Below are 16380 nucleotides of genomic sequence, written 5' to 3' on the forward strand. Positions count from 1 at the left end.
AACAACAACACGCAGGTGGAAGAGGCCAATTCACAACAACAACAACAACAACAACACGTAGGTGGAAGAGGCCAATTCATAACAACAACAACAACAACAACAATAACAACAACAGTCCTCCCAGAATTCACAACAACAACAACAGTCCTCCAGAATTCACAATAACAACAACAACAACAACACGCAGGTGGAAGAGGCCAATTCACAGGTAAGGGGAGTCAAAGAGGTCGTGGAAATTGCAAAGGTAGTATAATGATACACGTGGATGCTTTTATTGTGGTAAGCGTGGACATGTGCAAATTGTTATAAGAAGCAGCAAAACAACTATGCATCCTCGAGTAGAAACAATGAGGATAATGAAGCAGCATGTCGTTAATGCCATGTTCGAAAATGTTGAAGCAGCACATAAAGATGATGTATGGTACGTTGATTCAGGTGCTTCGAACCACATGACAAGGCATGGGGAGTGGTTTAAGGAGATGAAAAACCTTGAAAGACCAGGTTTTGTGGAAACAGGGGATGACATTGCTCATCCAATTGCCCATGTTAGAGATGTGCCATTGTCTATGCAGGATGGCAAAGTGAAGTACCTCCACCATGATATATACTCTTAAGAGGAGTGGAGGAGGAGGATAACATCAATAATTAGGGGGCTTCCATCACCATGTGGAGGAGGGTTTGGTGCCACATTGCCACATGAAATATGGAGGAGGAGGAAACTATGTTCACATTGAAGTGTCATATTATAGCTTTGCAACATTGAACCTAGTATGTATTTATAAATGATGGCTTATTTTATAGAAGAGCGGTATACATTTAGTGGTAGGAGCACCACATGAAAGGTACTTTTATAGATCTTATTAGAGTTAATTCATTTTCAAGAGGCATAACATGCATTTGCATTTCATAATTAACAAGATATATATGCTAGCCGAATTGGGGTTGTGCATGAATTTGGTGAATACAACAATAGGAAGACTCATTGTGGTTGTAACTGAAAGGATGTGAGTCTTTATGTTTGGGTTTTGCATAACTTCAAAGGTTTGAGGTCTATTACATCGATGAGCATCCTTCACATGAGAATTAGTGGAAAACTTCCGCTTCGACCCTTTTGCTGTATAAGCATAAGGAGGGATTCCTCTAATTTATTGCCCATCTCTATATTATATAAAGCTCCATCTCTATATTATATAAAGCTCCATCTCTATTCTCTACATTATATAAAGGAATAGTTTCACGGGGTTGCTACGTGGCAGCATGGTTAGATTTGGGGCAGGCTTGGACAATATAGTTTGGAGGTTTGAGGAGGGGTAGGCTCCTACCTTGTTGAAGATGGGTGAGGTTACTCGTGTATACAAAGGTCTCAGAAAGCTTGCGAACCATATAAAATCGAATTTGGAACGTTTTCATTTTCACATGCAGATTTTAGTTTCCCGAAATTCCAATGTATTTGCTCATAATTTAGCCCCAAGACTAGCAAATTTTCAAAGAACTAGTGGGCAACTCGTGCTTCGCACGTCTTTTGAGACTCCAAATTCAAATTCTACCTAAACCTCCTCATACCTCCTTCTCTCCTTCCCAAACCTCCAAATTCTTGCCATGTGAGAGCTTTGTGAAACTCTTCCTGAAGATAATATCGAGAAGAGAAGAGAAAAGAAGAGAAGAGAAGAGAAGAGAAGTAAATTCTTGACATGTGAGAGCTTTGTGAAACTCTTCCTTGAGATAATATAGAGAAGAGAAGAGAAGAGAAGCGTGTAAATTGTGAGCTTGTAATTGACAGGTGAATTAGAGGCTTAGGTGAACTAGAAAGTGTTATAAAATATCTTGTAGGTAATTCTTTCTGCCAAGAAGCATAATATATAGCCTATATAGCAGAGCCGGCCTGAAGGTAAAAATATAATTTGAAATGGGCGGGAAGTCCGAAGTCTCGAACCGACAACGCGTTCATTCAAAAAACAGATTCTGACAGGGCACGGCCAGTTTTAAAAAACATTGTGTAATTGGGAAATGGGGAGGGCGGTCGAAACAGCCAGGCGCCGGCTGTCTCACACGCGGGCGCCGCCCTCTCAATCCTACATAACCCAACTCTAATCCTAATTACGCGAGAGGATTAAGGAATAAGGCAAAGAGGTCGTTGTCGTAAATCCGCAGGCGAATAAGAAGACGAAGAAAGACAAGCAAATCTCTCCTGAGCTTGCTGTGGCGAGCAGAGCTTGATCGAACATTTCTACAGAGCTAGCGTTTTGCCTAGGCTTACTCCTCTCATTTTATGTCCATAGCCATAGCCGTTGGAGCTTCTACCTCATTCACATTTTTTTTGACTGTTTTCTGCATAGGTTTCCTGCCTTCCCTCTCCTGAGGGTTTCTTCTGAAAACTGACAGTTTATTCTTGGGTCTCTTTCTGTAGAGTTAGGGCTTCTTGTCCTCCGTCACCACTTCCATCTCTCCCCCTTCTCCTGCTTTTCAACCAATTGCCTTAGCCGTTTTCTGCATATCGCCATGAGTCCCTTCCTTTATCTTTTGCTTCTCCTGCGCCTCTCCCCTCTTCTAGCATCAGCGCAGAACAACCAGTTCGCCAGCATTTCGAAGTCGTGCAACAATAGCGTGGGGATCCTCTACACGCTTCAATCCATTTTAAGATCCTTTCCCGTCGAGTCAAACCCTGCGGATCAGCCCTACGCCTTCACGGCAAATCTGCAGATCTTCAATGCTGGCGAGGAGGATCTGGAGGGCTGGAACCTGTTCATCGGTTATGTGAACAAGGAGATCCTGGTGGATGCAGGTGGTGCCCTAGTGGCGGATGGCACACCTTTCCCTGCCAATGCCAGCCAGGGCATCAATCTAACGAGCTCCGGGACCCTCAAGACGGGCATCGAGACGGCCATGGATTTCTCTCAGATGGGCGTGAGCCTTGTCCTCAAGGGAACCGAGTTTGGGAAGAGCAATATCTCCATGCCCAACAATATTGCTCTTATCGATCCCAATTATGAATGCAACAAGCCAGTCACAAATAGTACGTATTGCTGGGTATTCTCTTTTCTTGTTTGATAAAAAAAATGTCAACTCTTGGCTGAACTTCTCATGTCTTCTCTTTTGAAGACCACCTGAGTAACGGCCCTAGGATCTCGGCTTCCGCTTTAGGTCGCTGGATCAACCCTGGGCCTGGTGGTTGGGTTTAAAAATCACAATGTAGTCATAGATCGAGAGTCAGGGTTTTGGAAGAATCTAAAGGATCTCTTAATTCTAAGGATGAACCTATAAACTTTCTTGCAGCTTTCAAACAGTTGGAGAAACAGTTGTGTGTGGGTACCCTGGATATGTTGTGTGGTCTCTTTTTGCCGCATATTTGATCCATGTAGGGGATTGTTTCCGTACAAAATTGTATTGGGAATCAGTGCATAAAGCAATTGACATGGATGGGATTTGAATCTGCATGACTTGGTATGAATGCTTATGCAAACTGTCTGGCATCATATCACCCCTCTTGCCAAGTGGGGTTCAACCTTCTGGCAGGGTGGGAGCAGACCACCCCACTGATGTGTAGAAATCCTAATTCGTGGGGCCTTATCTGCATTCTTCTGCATTGATCAAGAGTGGTGGCCGGTTTCTTTTTGGTGGCAATGGTTTCAGAAAGCAAGGTTGGATCTCATTATGGATTGTAATCTCGGTGCGCTCAATAAATTCTTGCACCTCAAGCTCAGAACTTGATGTGTGGCTAGTATGATGTATGTCCTTACTAGTCCTTTGGAGACATTTGGGATTGTATAATGTACGCTAACCTACAACAGTGGTGTAAACCTAGTCTCTCAAAAAACAGGATCTTTTTTAAAAATACAGCTTAAGAACAATAGAAGGCAATCATAGAGAGAAGAAGAATATATTCACCTGAGCAAAGATATAAGGATGGTCGCATTTTGCACCTTCGTGTTTGTGCGGAGGAAACTAGATGGTTGTTAGAAGTGCTAACAGAGTCGCCCTTCGTAAGGGAGTAAACACAGTGATGATTGATGAATTTTAAAGGGAAAGAGCTCATAGTGCATCTATATGTGGGGCAGCCATGACTAGATGGTGTTGGTCTGTGGACATATCGGTGGCATTGTCCCCTTGGTCCTAAAAGAACTACTAAAAATTGTTAAGTAGCTTTCTCACCTCCCACGGCCGTCTGGGCTTATCTTGGGCTTTGTCGGGTCTTGCAATGTTTGAATGGGGCGTCCACATCTACCTGTAGCCTATTTGGCAATATGCGAGACCTACCAATACTATCCAGTCATCAAGGCCATTGTTTGGTGTCTATACCAGGCCTTTGTGTCAAGTTTCTCAACCGTGGCCTCTCTTCATACTGGGGACCTTACATAACATGAAGTATTTAGACATTGCAAAATAGTGTCAGGGTGGACTTGGATATTTAACATCTAATGGTTTCTGTTAACATTTGCTTGGCAGATGGGACGATTAAGACATGCTGCATCAAAAGAGACTCAACTGTCACACTAGTTGATAATAAGTTTTTGCCACGGTACAAGGGTGACATAACGATTGCTTATGATGTGTTGAAGGCTTCTGCCAATCAATACACAGCACAGGTCACAATGTCTAATGATAGCCCAACAGGGCATCTGAACTACTGGAACTTGCAATGGACATGGCAATATGGAGAGTTTATCTTTTCAATGAAGGGTGCAGTGACCACAGAACAAGACCAGAATGCTTGCATCTTTGGGGAGGCAGGTGTAAATTATGCTGCTGTGGATTTCTCAGAGGTTACAAGTTGTCAAGCAAGACCAACAATCATAGATCTTGATCAGTACAAAGCCAATGATTCAACTGTTGGCAAGCTTGAGTATTGTTGTCGTAATGGGACACTGCTTCCTGCTCTCCAGGATCCCAGCAAATCAAAGTCTGTGTTTCAACTGCTAGTATTCAAGCTTCCACCTCAGAATCAGAACAGCACACTCATATATCCTCCGGTGAACTGGAAACTCAATGGAACTTTTGATGCAGATTACGCCTGCGGCCAGCCACGCTTGGTGCAACCAACCGACTTTCCTGACTCGTCCACTGCACAGCGAACAGAGTCAGCTGTCATAAGCTGGCAGGTTACATGTAATGTGACCGAAGCACAGGCCCCTCCAAAGTGCTGTGTGTCATTTTCTGCTTACAATAATGACTCAGTTGTTCCGTGCAAGACGTGTGCCTGTGGTTGTGCTTCTCAAAGTACGTGCAATAGTAGTGCGGAGGCTTTGTTGATTCCAGTCGAGCTTGCAACTGTACCATTTGTGAATCGAACTGCAAAGACTCTTGCCTGGGCACAGCTCAACCATTTGCCTGTGCCTCAGGTACTACCTTGCCCAGATAATTGTGGTGTGAGCATCAATTGGCACCTTGTATCAGACTACTCAAATGGATGGAGTGCACGCATGACGATCTTCAACTGGCAAGGGCTGCAGTTTGCGGATTGGTCTGCTGCAGTCGAGCTTGGCTCAGTCTATTCCGGATTCCAGCAGGCTTACAGCTTCAATTATTCAACTCCAGGAAATAATACCATCTTCTTGTTTGGTCTAGAAGGGCTTAACTACCTCAATGGCATATATGACAATTATCCTGGTATTCAACAGTCAGTTTTATCCTTTAACATGGATGGTGTGAAGAGCAATCTTACTACTCGGGACTTCTATCCTACCAAGGTTTTCTTTGATGGAAACGAGTGTGCTCTGCCGGACATTCTGCCTTCTAGTAGTGTAAGACAAATTTTACCTACGGTTTTTACTGTACTTATTCTTCCTATGCTACTTCTGTGCGTTGGAGCCTTTGGGATTTTGTAAAAAAACAGTTAGCATATCTGTTTTCCTCTCATTGAAGTATACTCAGATCATTTATTTATACTTTGGGGAAGTGTAAGGATTGCCCATCGTGGTAAAAGAAAGATCTGAAATTCAAAATTTACCCAAAAGAGGTGCTTTAGAATGTGAACATTTGGAGCAGTGGATTTCTTGTAAGCTCCTGCGTGTTTCTAACAGTTAATATATAATTTGAATGCATCTAAGTGCCTTGTTTGTAACTGGGATTGCAATATTAAATAAGCATGCACTTCATAAAAAATAAGCAGAAGATTATGCCTCACCCTCTCTGGACGTGTTCTCTGGAAGAAGGCGCAGTTCAAATTTCACAAAGAGGTGGGTGGTCACAGTTCCTTGTGCTGTTATTATGACTCGTTTCCTAGGGCTGACTTGCATTTTCAAAGGCGGCAGACAACCCCCTGTCCACCCTAACATGACTATCCAGTTCACAGGAAAATGAACAGCATTTGCGGCCAAAGCTTGGAGTGGGGGCATCAAGCCTCTACAAAATGCGTGCGGAAGCAATGCTGGATTCATGCTAGCTTCTATAGGACACAAAGACAATATACAGTGACAAAATTGAAATCTCGACTCAAATCCTGACTCCTATTCTATGTGCGTAAATGCAAACATCTGGAAATGTTGGTTGTCCCTGGGCTAGATCTTGCTCCTCGGGAATGCTCTTGCTGCTGGCACAGGATCCTTGCGTGTCTTCATTTGCATCCCAACCGTTGATCTAATAGGGCTGTTTGGTGGTTCTAGGACGCCCAGTGAAGTTTCACACTTGGGGTGTTCGGACAGCTCGTGACTAGTGCCTATTTGGTCTCTTAGTTTTCCGGCATCATGCAGGTGACATCCCTTGGTGCTAAGCTTGGAGCACAAGGGAAAACATGATTTACCTTTGCTTCACTTCCAATCGGGGCCTTTGCTCGCTCTCCTTCGTAACATCCCTTGGGACATTGGTCATAGTACTTGTATTCCTTGGAATACATTGGTCATAGTACATGTATCCCTTGGATTTTTTTTAAAATTGGTTTTGTAACATCCTTTAGGATATTGGATTTTTTTTTAAAAAAAATTGACAGTTTTGGTTTTGTAACATCCTTTAGGATATTTGTCATAGTATAAATATCAAGGATATGGTACTTTGCATTCTTATTCAAGTTAAGACTTGTTGGAGTATGTGTCGTTGGGCCTTGTTTTAGAGTTGCAATTGCAACTTTATAATGTGGGGGTGTTTGTTCGTTTGTTGTATTCTCACTCAGTTTGTCACACCGGAATGCTCCTTGTCAATGCTCTTTGTTTAGATGGAGACGAGCTTCGCAATGATTCTCTCTCAAAAGATAGAGAAAGGAAGAAGCCAATGAAAGAGGGAAACCTACAGTTCAACCTATTTAAGTAAAAGCATCCATCTTAGCATACAAGAATCCAATAGAGCACAAGCAAGCAAAAGTACAGAGGAAGGGAAACTCCCAAGTATTCTATTGGAAGGCAATGATTGTGTATTGCTTATTGTAAAAAATGACATAGTCTTAAGCAAGTATGTACAAGAAGTCCTTAGACTTTTTTTATTTGATATTAAGTATTGAGATATCGAGCTCAATTAGTATTATTTTATTGATGACTCATTTAAGTGATAGTTTTTGTAATAATGCCATTGGCATGGTTGGTGAAAATATGGGTGATGCGTTGTCAGTGGTTTACATGTTGTGTGATAACTATTTTGATGTATTAGAGTTATGACATAGTTACAGCGTCAGGTCATGTACTCGGATTATGCTATGGACCGATCATTGTATGTTATAGTAGGAGAGTACTTTCTTTTATATTATGTACTCTTTATCTCTTTATATTATGGTTGTAGAGAAGAGAAGATAATAGAAGAAAATTTAGCCATTCATCTCTCTTATTGATTTATCTACTTGTGTGTGTGTGTGTTTACTTACAAAGAGCTCAAGCTCATTCTTTTTCTTGTATTCTTCTCATGGTATCAAAGCGTTGGTTCATATAAAGAAATCACGAGGCAGGTAAGAAGCAAAAGAAACGGCACATAGATAAGGGTAATTTTATCTCTTTTTCTTTTTGATTTTGGAGCAACACTTTTAGGTGATAGTGAGAGCTATGAAGTCTTAGATTGAGGCATTTTCTTAGGTGAAGGAAGAAGACCTTACTGTGTGTAGTCAACTTTGTTAATTGATATTTTACCGTTTCAGAGTGTTATGGGCTCGGTTTTGATTTTGCAAGTTTTTTGTAGGCACTCCGATTGATTTTGACTGTGTATGTCCATTTTTTGGTTGGAGTAAAGGTGTAATAGAAATTTAGTTGTAGAACAATCTTTGTAGAGAATTTGAGATTTATAGGGAGTTGTTGTATGTATGTTTGTGTGACTGTTTCATATAAAGTTGCAATATAATAGGTGTATAATACCAATTTGTTTGAGATTATAGGTATGTTGTAAGTGCAGAAGTATTTGCAAGCACTATTTGGTAAGTTGAGGTTAGGTAATTATATCTGATACTCTATCCCAAATTGTAAGTGAGAAGTTAGACAAGAATAACTTTTGAGCATGGAAGTTTAGGATGATCAAATTTCTTACGAGAAAAGGGTGTTGAGAGTCCATCTCACAGGTGATGAAAAGGAGCTAGAGATTGCTGAAGAAAATCCTATCCGTAGTAGTTGCAAGGCATATGAAGCATGGTATGAAAGAGCCAGAAAGGTGGTGTATTGGTTATTTACCAATGTGACAGACTTTATAATTGTGCATATACAAGATGCACAAACACTTAAGGAAGCTTGGGACACCTTGGTGCCTTGGTGAAGATATACAGTACAAACATTTAAGCTTGAAAGGTACAGATAAAGGAGGAGCTATATAATGTGACTAGAGGAAAGCGAGTATAAATGATCACTCGATGAAGGTTAAAGAGCTTGCAGATGTCCTTGCTTCTATTGGATCGCCAGTAGTAGATGTAGATGATGATGATATGGTATCGGTGATCTTGAATGGGCATGACAAGGAATACATTAAGTTAAAAACCTTCATTGGAGTTTGAGAGAACTTTCTAGATTTTTAGAAATTGATTGCTCTCCTCATCTATGAAGATATAAATATTGAGGGAGGCTCATCCTCTGAAATTCACATGAGCAGGTCTTTTACTCAGATATAAGTAGAGGTAGAGGCAAACCATTATCTAGAGGCCAAGACGTAGGCCGTTTTGGAAAACAAAAATCATGGGCAGCAACAATATGAATCCAACGTACAAACAGATGGAAGAGGCTAATCTCGTGAAGGCAACGAAGATGCATGTGTAAGACGTATGATGCTGTCTTGCATGTAGAGCAGTTATCATAGATGCTTAGTGGATTTGTATGTTGAGAAAACGTGGTGCTCATGCTAGATCAAGTGTGTGGAGGAAAAGAGCTCACAAAATACAAGAATAATATCTTGCTTATTAAGTTGTTTATGAATAAAACTAGGCCTTGCTCACATACAAAATGCCTCATGGCCTCATCTTTAAATAGATGAGCTAGTGGACCTTAAGTCCCTTCACACTCACACCTTCCTCTTCCCCTTCTACATAACCTTAGTCTCTTAATACCCCCCCTCAATACCAACTATGCAAGGATGGAATAGGTGGTATTGGACATAGGATGCCTTTATAACATTAGGCGTACAAGGTTTGAATATAGGTGTGGTTATCTAGGATTTACAAAAGAGTTCTTAGAGCCTTGCTAATACAATGTTGCCATCTAAGTCTTTATTTGTTTGTCGATGAAGATGTACACCTCAATGATGGTGCACCCCACTCTTTGTGTTTGCTTGACTTCTTGTAGATGACATGCTTTAGACGTACATGCCATTGCTTCCACCACATGCTTTCCACCTTGATCATTCTCACATAATGATCATGACAAGGCTGCCACCCTTGCTTAAGTGGTTTGCTTATAGATGTTCCTACAACATGCTTGATGCTTCCTTGAATAATATATCTCCTCCATGAGTAACGAGGTAGATTTAAATAGGGAAGGGAAAGGGAGGGTCTTACCACTTGCCTTATGGAGTGGTCAAGGGCAGTGTCTACTCCACAATTACAATAGCTTTTATACATGTTGATTAAATGATACCCTTTAGGGTTTAAAGTTACAAACTTAATGAGTAGTTGGTTGAGGTAAATACTCAAACAAATAAGGTTTATCATCTTTGGCTCAAGAAGGAGAGGACATGGCTCATAATGTTGCCAATGCCTCTTACAAAAGTAATGCCAAAAAGATGCTTCAAATCATGACAACTAATAAGGTAGAGCACTTAGGGATGCTATGCTCAACCTTACAACCCATCTTAGACGATGAAAGTGCAGAATATGCAGTGGAATGAAATGCCTTGGGCTTGGGAAACGAGAGCATACGGCTTATTACATGTCTATGCCTCTTACAAACAAGAGCCTCAAGGGTAATACACAACAACATTGTAAATGAACACTTAGTGTACATGTGTTCACTTCTAGTGCATGGAGGACCAGGGACACTTGGCAAGGATCCACGTGTACGCAAGTCTAGTCAGGTTTAGTAGATACCATGTTGACACGTTGAGATATGATGGATATTAGCCCATTGTTATGCTTACATGGTTAAAGCAGTATATGAGATAGAGCCCACTTGTTTTGAGCAAAAACTTGGAAATAAAAAATGGGAAGATGTCATCATGGATGAGGAGATGGTAGCATTAGAAACAAATATGACATGGGAATTAGTATCTTTGCCTAAGGATAAGAAGGTAATTGGATGCAAGTGGGTGTACAAAGTCAAGCATAACATGTATTAGATAATGCGCAGACATATGGCATTGACTATGAGGAGACATTTAACCCAATTACGAGGATGGCAACTGTGAGAGTTGTCATTGCTATGGCTGTAGCAAAGGGTTGGTCTTTACATCAGATGAATGTAAAGAAAGCATTTTTGCATGGTGATTTGCAAGAAGTTTACATGATGTAGCTACTAGGTTAAGTGATGCACATCAAGATTTTGTGTACAAGTTATACAAAGCCTTGTATAACTTAAAGTAGGTAACCGGAGCATGGTTAACCAAGATCATGGAGTATCTTGTTATCATTAGATTTCAAATATCTAATGCAAGTTTTTCACTTTATGTGAAAAAGATATAGAGAGATCATGCTGTTAGTCATTTATGTGAATGATTTGACTATCATTAGTGATAGTGATGCTAACATACATGATGTTAGGATAATTTTAAAGCACAAGTTTGAGATGAAAGATTTGGGTGAGTTGTAGTATTTTCTCGGTATAGAGGTGGTGAGATCACCTAATGGCATTTTGTTGCTACAGAGGTAGTATGGCTTGGACATGTATGGTATGATAGACTGTAAGTCTATTTCAGTGCCATTGGAGCATAATACTAAGATTTTTGTAGATACAGGGAAGCTTTTGGTGGAGGATCCCACTATGTATATACGCATAGTGGTAGCTTGTTTACATAACCATTACTAGGCTAGATTTTGAGCTATGCTATTGAACTTGTGAGTCAGTTTATGTAGGTCTCCATGAAGCCACACTTGGATGCGGCTAGATGGATTCTTAGGTACATAAAGTCCACAATTGATTATGGACTTTTCTATGAGGCTGGCAGATCGATATAGTTACATAGGTATACAAATGTTGATTTTGTTAGTAGTGTCTTAGATAAGAGATCTACCAATGGCTTTATGTTTTCTTTTGGGAGTACTGCTTTGAGTTGGAGCAACAAGAAACAACCTTGTCGAGTACAAAGACAGAGTATAGGGACATTGTTATGGCAACTTGTGAGGTAGTTTGGTCCAAATGCTACTTGGTGATATGGGTGAGTGCATGCATAGGAATGTTGGCATTTATTGATAACATGAGTAGCATATAGTTGGCCAGTAACCCAGTCTATGCTAGGACAAGGCACGTTGAGGTACATTATCATTTTGTGAGAGAGAAGGTTCTAGCATGTGATGTGGATTTGGTATATTTCAACATAGAGGATCACCTGGATTTCGTATATGTCAGCACAAAGGATCACATGGCTGACATCTTCATGAAAGCATTAGGTACATAGAAGCTCCGCAAGTTTAGGAGCTTACTTGGAGTGCAGTGTGTGAAGTCAAGCTCGAGGGGGGAGTGTTGATACATCGAGTTGAAAACATTGATAACCCGCTTGGATGATAGCTTCTGCACTTACGCCGTTGGCATGGTTGGTGAGATTATGGGTGATATGCCACCAATGGTTTATAGGCTGTGTGACAGCCACTTTGGTGTACTAGAGTTATGGCATAGTTATAGCCCCAGCTCATAGAGTCATGTTCACACTATGGATCAACTGTTGTATGTGTTATAGTAGAAGACTACGTTCCCGTTTAGTATGTACTCTTATCTCTTTACATTAGAGAAGGGAATAGAATTTTGAAATATGGTGCACATCACGTCATGTATGGGGCACATGTATATGAGAGTAATATAGATGGAGCCTAGGATGATATGAAATTGGAATAGATGAAGCCTAAGTTTATTAGGGGATGTGAATGGATGAATGTGAAAGGTGATCAATGGTAAAAAACATGGAAGGTGCAAGGGTACATAATGCATGTGAGCATTTAAACACATGAATGGCATAAGTGTGCATGGAACATATGAATGAGAGCTCTATGAGGGCTATAAATGGATGTAACAAAGTGATTTCTCTTAATGAAAAAATGTGATGCTTTGATTAGTCTTGTCTCATACCTTAATCACCTCCATTAGTGTTGATATCATGCTCTAATGATGTCTTCTTTCATCTATTATTATCCACCTTAGCTCTCTCTTGCAACTCTCACACTCCATAGCCATCTCAAATCATGCATTTTCTCAACTTGGTATCAAAGCTAGATCAGTATATCACTCTTAATATCTAGCATTAGCAAAAATTAGTGGCTTCATTAGACATAATCAAGTTTTTAACATCTCTAATCAACCTTATCCACAAGCTCTAAATAGTGTCTATCATTGGAGCACTTGGTTCTCCTCCTTGTCTCCTACACCATTGATCAAGAGATTCTAGGAGCATCAAGATAAGCTTTGGGTGACCACGCATGAAGGAGGAACTAGACGAATTCGGACAGAATCACATGCAATAGTTGTTGTAGCAGTTGGTGCCAAAATTTTTGAGAGAAATCATAAATTTGCGGCTGTCATCGATTCCATTAGGGCATGGGGGTTTTCAAGGATGCTGAATACGCCGGTGGTGCTGGATTTGCAAATGGTGGAGTGAGCAGTGAGATCCAGGCATGCACCTCTCTTTTCATTGAGGTTTTGTTAAGTTTCTTAATCCTTGATTAAAAGTTATTAATACCAAGTACTGATAGCTCAAATCTATCTTCATTCATTGCTATTTCACTTTGTCAAAGCATTTATCTCATATGTGAGTAGAATTATTTTGATTGACTGCTCAAAGCTACCTATATTTTTTCTTTGGATTAGTAAGAGATCAATGACCTTTATCTTGATTAGCATTCAAATCTGAGCTAAATCTTGTCCAAATTATTGTAAGGGAGTAGACACTACTGAGATACAACTATAAATTTCAATAAGATCCTTCTCATTGAGCCATGGCTACCCAAATCTTAGCGGATAAATTTGGTGAAGGATTTCATACATGGCAAACAAAAGTCATGTATTTACTCATGCAAAAGGAGCTTTGGAGGCTATTAACTGGAGATGAACTCAATGAAGGGAGTGAGGCTTCAAAGCATGGATTAATACAGATAGAAAAGCCATGGCCATCATTGGGTTAAGACTTGGGGATAATATCATTCATCACATCAGTAACAAAGAGCACGCCAAAGAAGCATGTGATGAGTTAGAGAATGTATTTGGAGCTAGGGCTAAAAATTCAGAAATAAATTTGAAAATGCAGTTCTATGGGCTTGATATGGGGTTCAAAGACTCATTTGTGGAGCATGTAGGTAAGATGAAGAGCATCACATGCATCTTGTAGGTATCAAGACACCCGTGGATGAGAAAGATGCAATTGCGGTCTTAATCAAGAGCATGCCTTAAGAGTTTTCTTCAGTGGTTAAACAACTCTTACTAATCTTCCAAATCTTACTCTTGATGGTGTTGAATCCTCTTTGTTTGAAGAATATAATAAACTAAAAGGTACACAACAAAGCTCAATAAGCAGTAGAAAAACTGCATTCTTTAACAAATCCAATGTCAAATGTAACCATCGTGGAAGGACGGGACATGTAATGGCACAATGTCGTCTTCAAAACAAGCCCAAACTTGTATGTGATGCATGTGGCAAGGTGGGAAACCTTGAGAAGAATTATTTAGTGAAAGGAGAAGAAACAAAGCAACTTGATGGTGGAAGCAACTCACGAGGATGCTCCATAAGAACACCTTTGTGTTGATGTATGTGATGATGTTTTATGTCATTTCTTTTGATGATATCTATGTTCATGTCTACGATGTTTATGATGGTGGTGCTATGATATGGTGGTATCACAATGTATGATTGATGTATGCCAACCTCTGAGCTCAGTGTGAGTGAGACAAGTTGGAAATGGGTAGTTATGCTGATGTATGTTTATGATGATTTAATCAACTTTAGCCACCGATGATGTAGGCTAAGTGATGTATGTGTGTGTCTTTATTAAGGGGGAAAAAAGGCCATGTTTATGTATGTCACATTACCTTCTTGGGATGAGACCCATTTGGGCACCAAGGGGGGTGTTGAAATATGGTGTTCATCATGTCATGTATCGGGGAAATTGGAATGAATGAAGGCTAAGATTATTAGGGGATGTGAATGGATGAATGTAAAAGGTGGTAAATGGTCAAAAAGTAGGCACATGGAAGGTGCAAGGGTGCACAAGGCATGTGAGCATTTATGAACACATGGATGGCACAAGTATGCATGGAACTTGTGAATAAGAGCTCTATAAGGGTTACAAGTAGATGTAACAAAATCATTTCTCTTAATGCAAAAATGCAATGCTTTGATTAGTCTTGTCTCATATCTTAAGCACCTCCATTAGTGTTGATATCATGCTCTAATGATGTCTTCTTTTATCTATTATCATGTAGGATTAGGCGTAGAGGTAAGCGAAGCATCAACAAAGAGATGTCACAGCAGGCCCACATATCCCCTGCGTCCACATAAAATGTCGGGGGATAGGGGACCTATTTGTGCCTTTCACATATGTATACCTTTCTAGCACCTTCTCCATATTTTCATGTGGAATTACTCTAAAGGGTTGAGGGCTGATGACAGCTGTTTCCAACACCCTCCCTTGACGTTAGCTTTCGATGCCTATGCACGAACAATGGAACCACTGGCAGCTAGCTCCTTTCTTCGCCCACTAGCCATGGCCTTTTACCATCGCGGTGGAGACAACTCCTTCCTCGCATGCGAACCATGGTCTCGTAGCTAGCCTTTTTACTCGCCAGCCATGGCCTCTACCACCGGCACAGTAGTGCTTGCTGTGACCCAAGAAGCAAGGGTGGCCACAACAACGTCCACCTAACTCCACACAAGACCCTCCCTAGTTTTGATACTAATGTAGGATGAGGTGCAGAGGCAAGCAAAGCATCAAGAAAGAGATCTCACGGTTAGGCCCAACCTGAGAGCGTCCCCCGACCTCATATCCCCTGCACCCACAGAAAATGTGGTGGGATGGGGGATTTATTTATGCCTTCATGTATGTATACCTTTCTAGCACCTTTCTCATATTTTCATATGGGATTACTCTTAAGGGGAGCACTGACGGCAGTTGTTTCTAACATATCCACCTTAGCTCTTTCTTGCAACTCTCTCTCAAATCATGCATTTTCTCAACTGAGAATAGAAGAAAATTCAGCCATCCATCTCTCTTGTGTGCTTGTCTCCTCTTATGTGTGTGTTTTCTTACAAGGAGCATGATGTCATCCTCTCCTTCATATTCTTCTCACTAAGCACAAGGTAAGGCTGTTCTAGCATCATTTTGAAATAGCAAGTGCGTGCTCATCCAAGTGAGTAAGATGGAAAAGAGTCTTACGAAAGGTAGGTAGGTTAAAATCATGTTAACCTATGGAGTACTTAACAGATCCAAAGCTCTCCTCCTCCGTCGTCCATGCATAGTTGCTACAATTGCATAAAATTGGTATCAGAGTGTGTGATTGGGGGCCAAGCCCACTCAATGGTTTTGAACCATTCAATAAAAGTCCTATCCCATATCTCTCTGGGCAGTAGATCATGACTATGTGGAGGAGAAGGAGGCGGCCATAGGTGCAAAACAGAGCAAAGCTCTCTTCATTGTTTTTTTTGTACCTTGGGTGTACACCTTCATCATTTTGCCTTGCGTGTGCATGTGCAGCTGCCGGCCAACATTTGGAGGGTGTTTGAAGCAAAAGGACCTCTATTCATATAAGGAGGATCACCATCGATTTTGCATTGATTTAGCATGACTTGGGGGGGGGGGGGGGTGGGGGGGGGGGGGGGGGGGGAAAGAGGCATATACTAAATTTTGTAGCATAAGTAAGAAAG

General features: G+C 40.8%; 1 protein-coding gene across 1 annotated transcript; it reads left to right on the forward strand.

The window, feature by feature from the left end:
• Positions 1-2107: 2107 nt before the first annotated feature.
• On the forward strand, positions 2108-5993 carry LOC147631532 (COBRA-like protein 7). The gene is made up of 2 exons (XM_086808040.1): positions 2108-3013; positions 4444-5993. The coding sequence occupies exons 1-2, from the start codon at positions 2500-2502 to the stop codon at positions 5820-5822; spliced, it is 1893 nt and encodes a 630-aa protein (XP_086664166.1). The 5' UTR covers positions 2108-2499; the 3' UTR covers positions 5823-5993.
• Positions 5994-16380: the final 10387 nt, after the last annotated feature.

Source organism: Cibotium barometz, chromosome 14, assembly GCF_041138505.1.
Source record: "Cibotium barometz isolate CiBa-2024 chromosome 14, ASM4113850v1, whole genome shotgun sequence".
Lineage (NCBI taxonomy): Eukaryota > Viridiplantae > Streptophyta > Polypodiopsida > Cyatheales > Cibotiaceae > Cibotium > Cibotium barometz.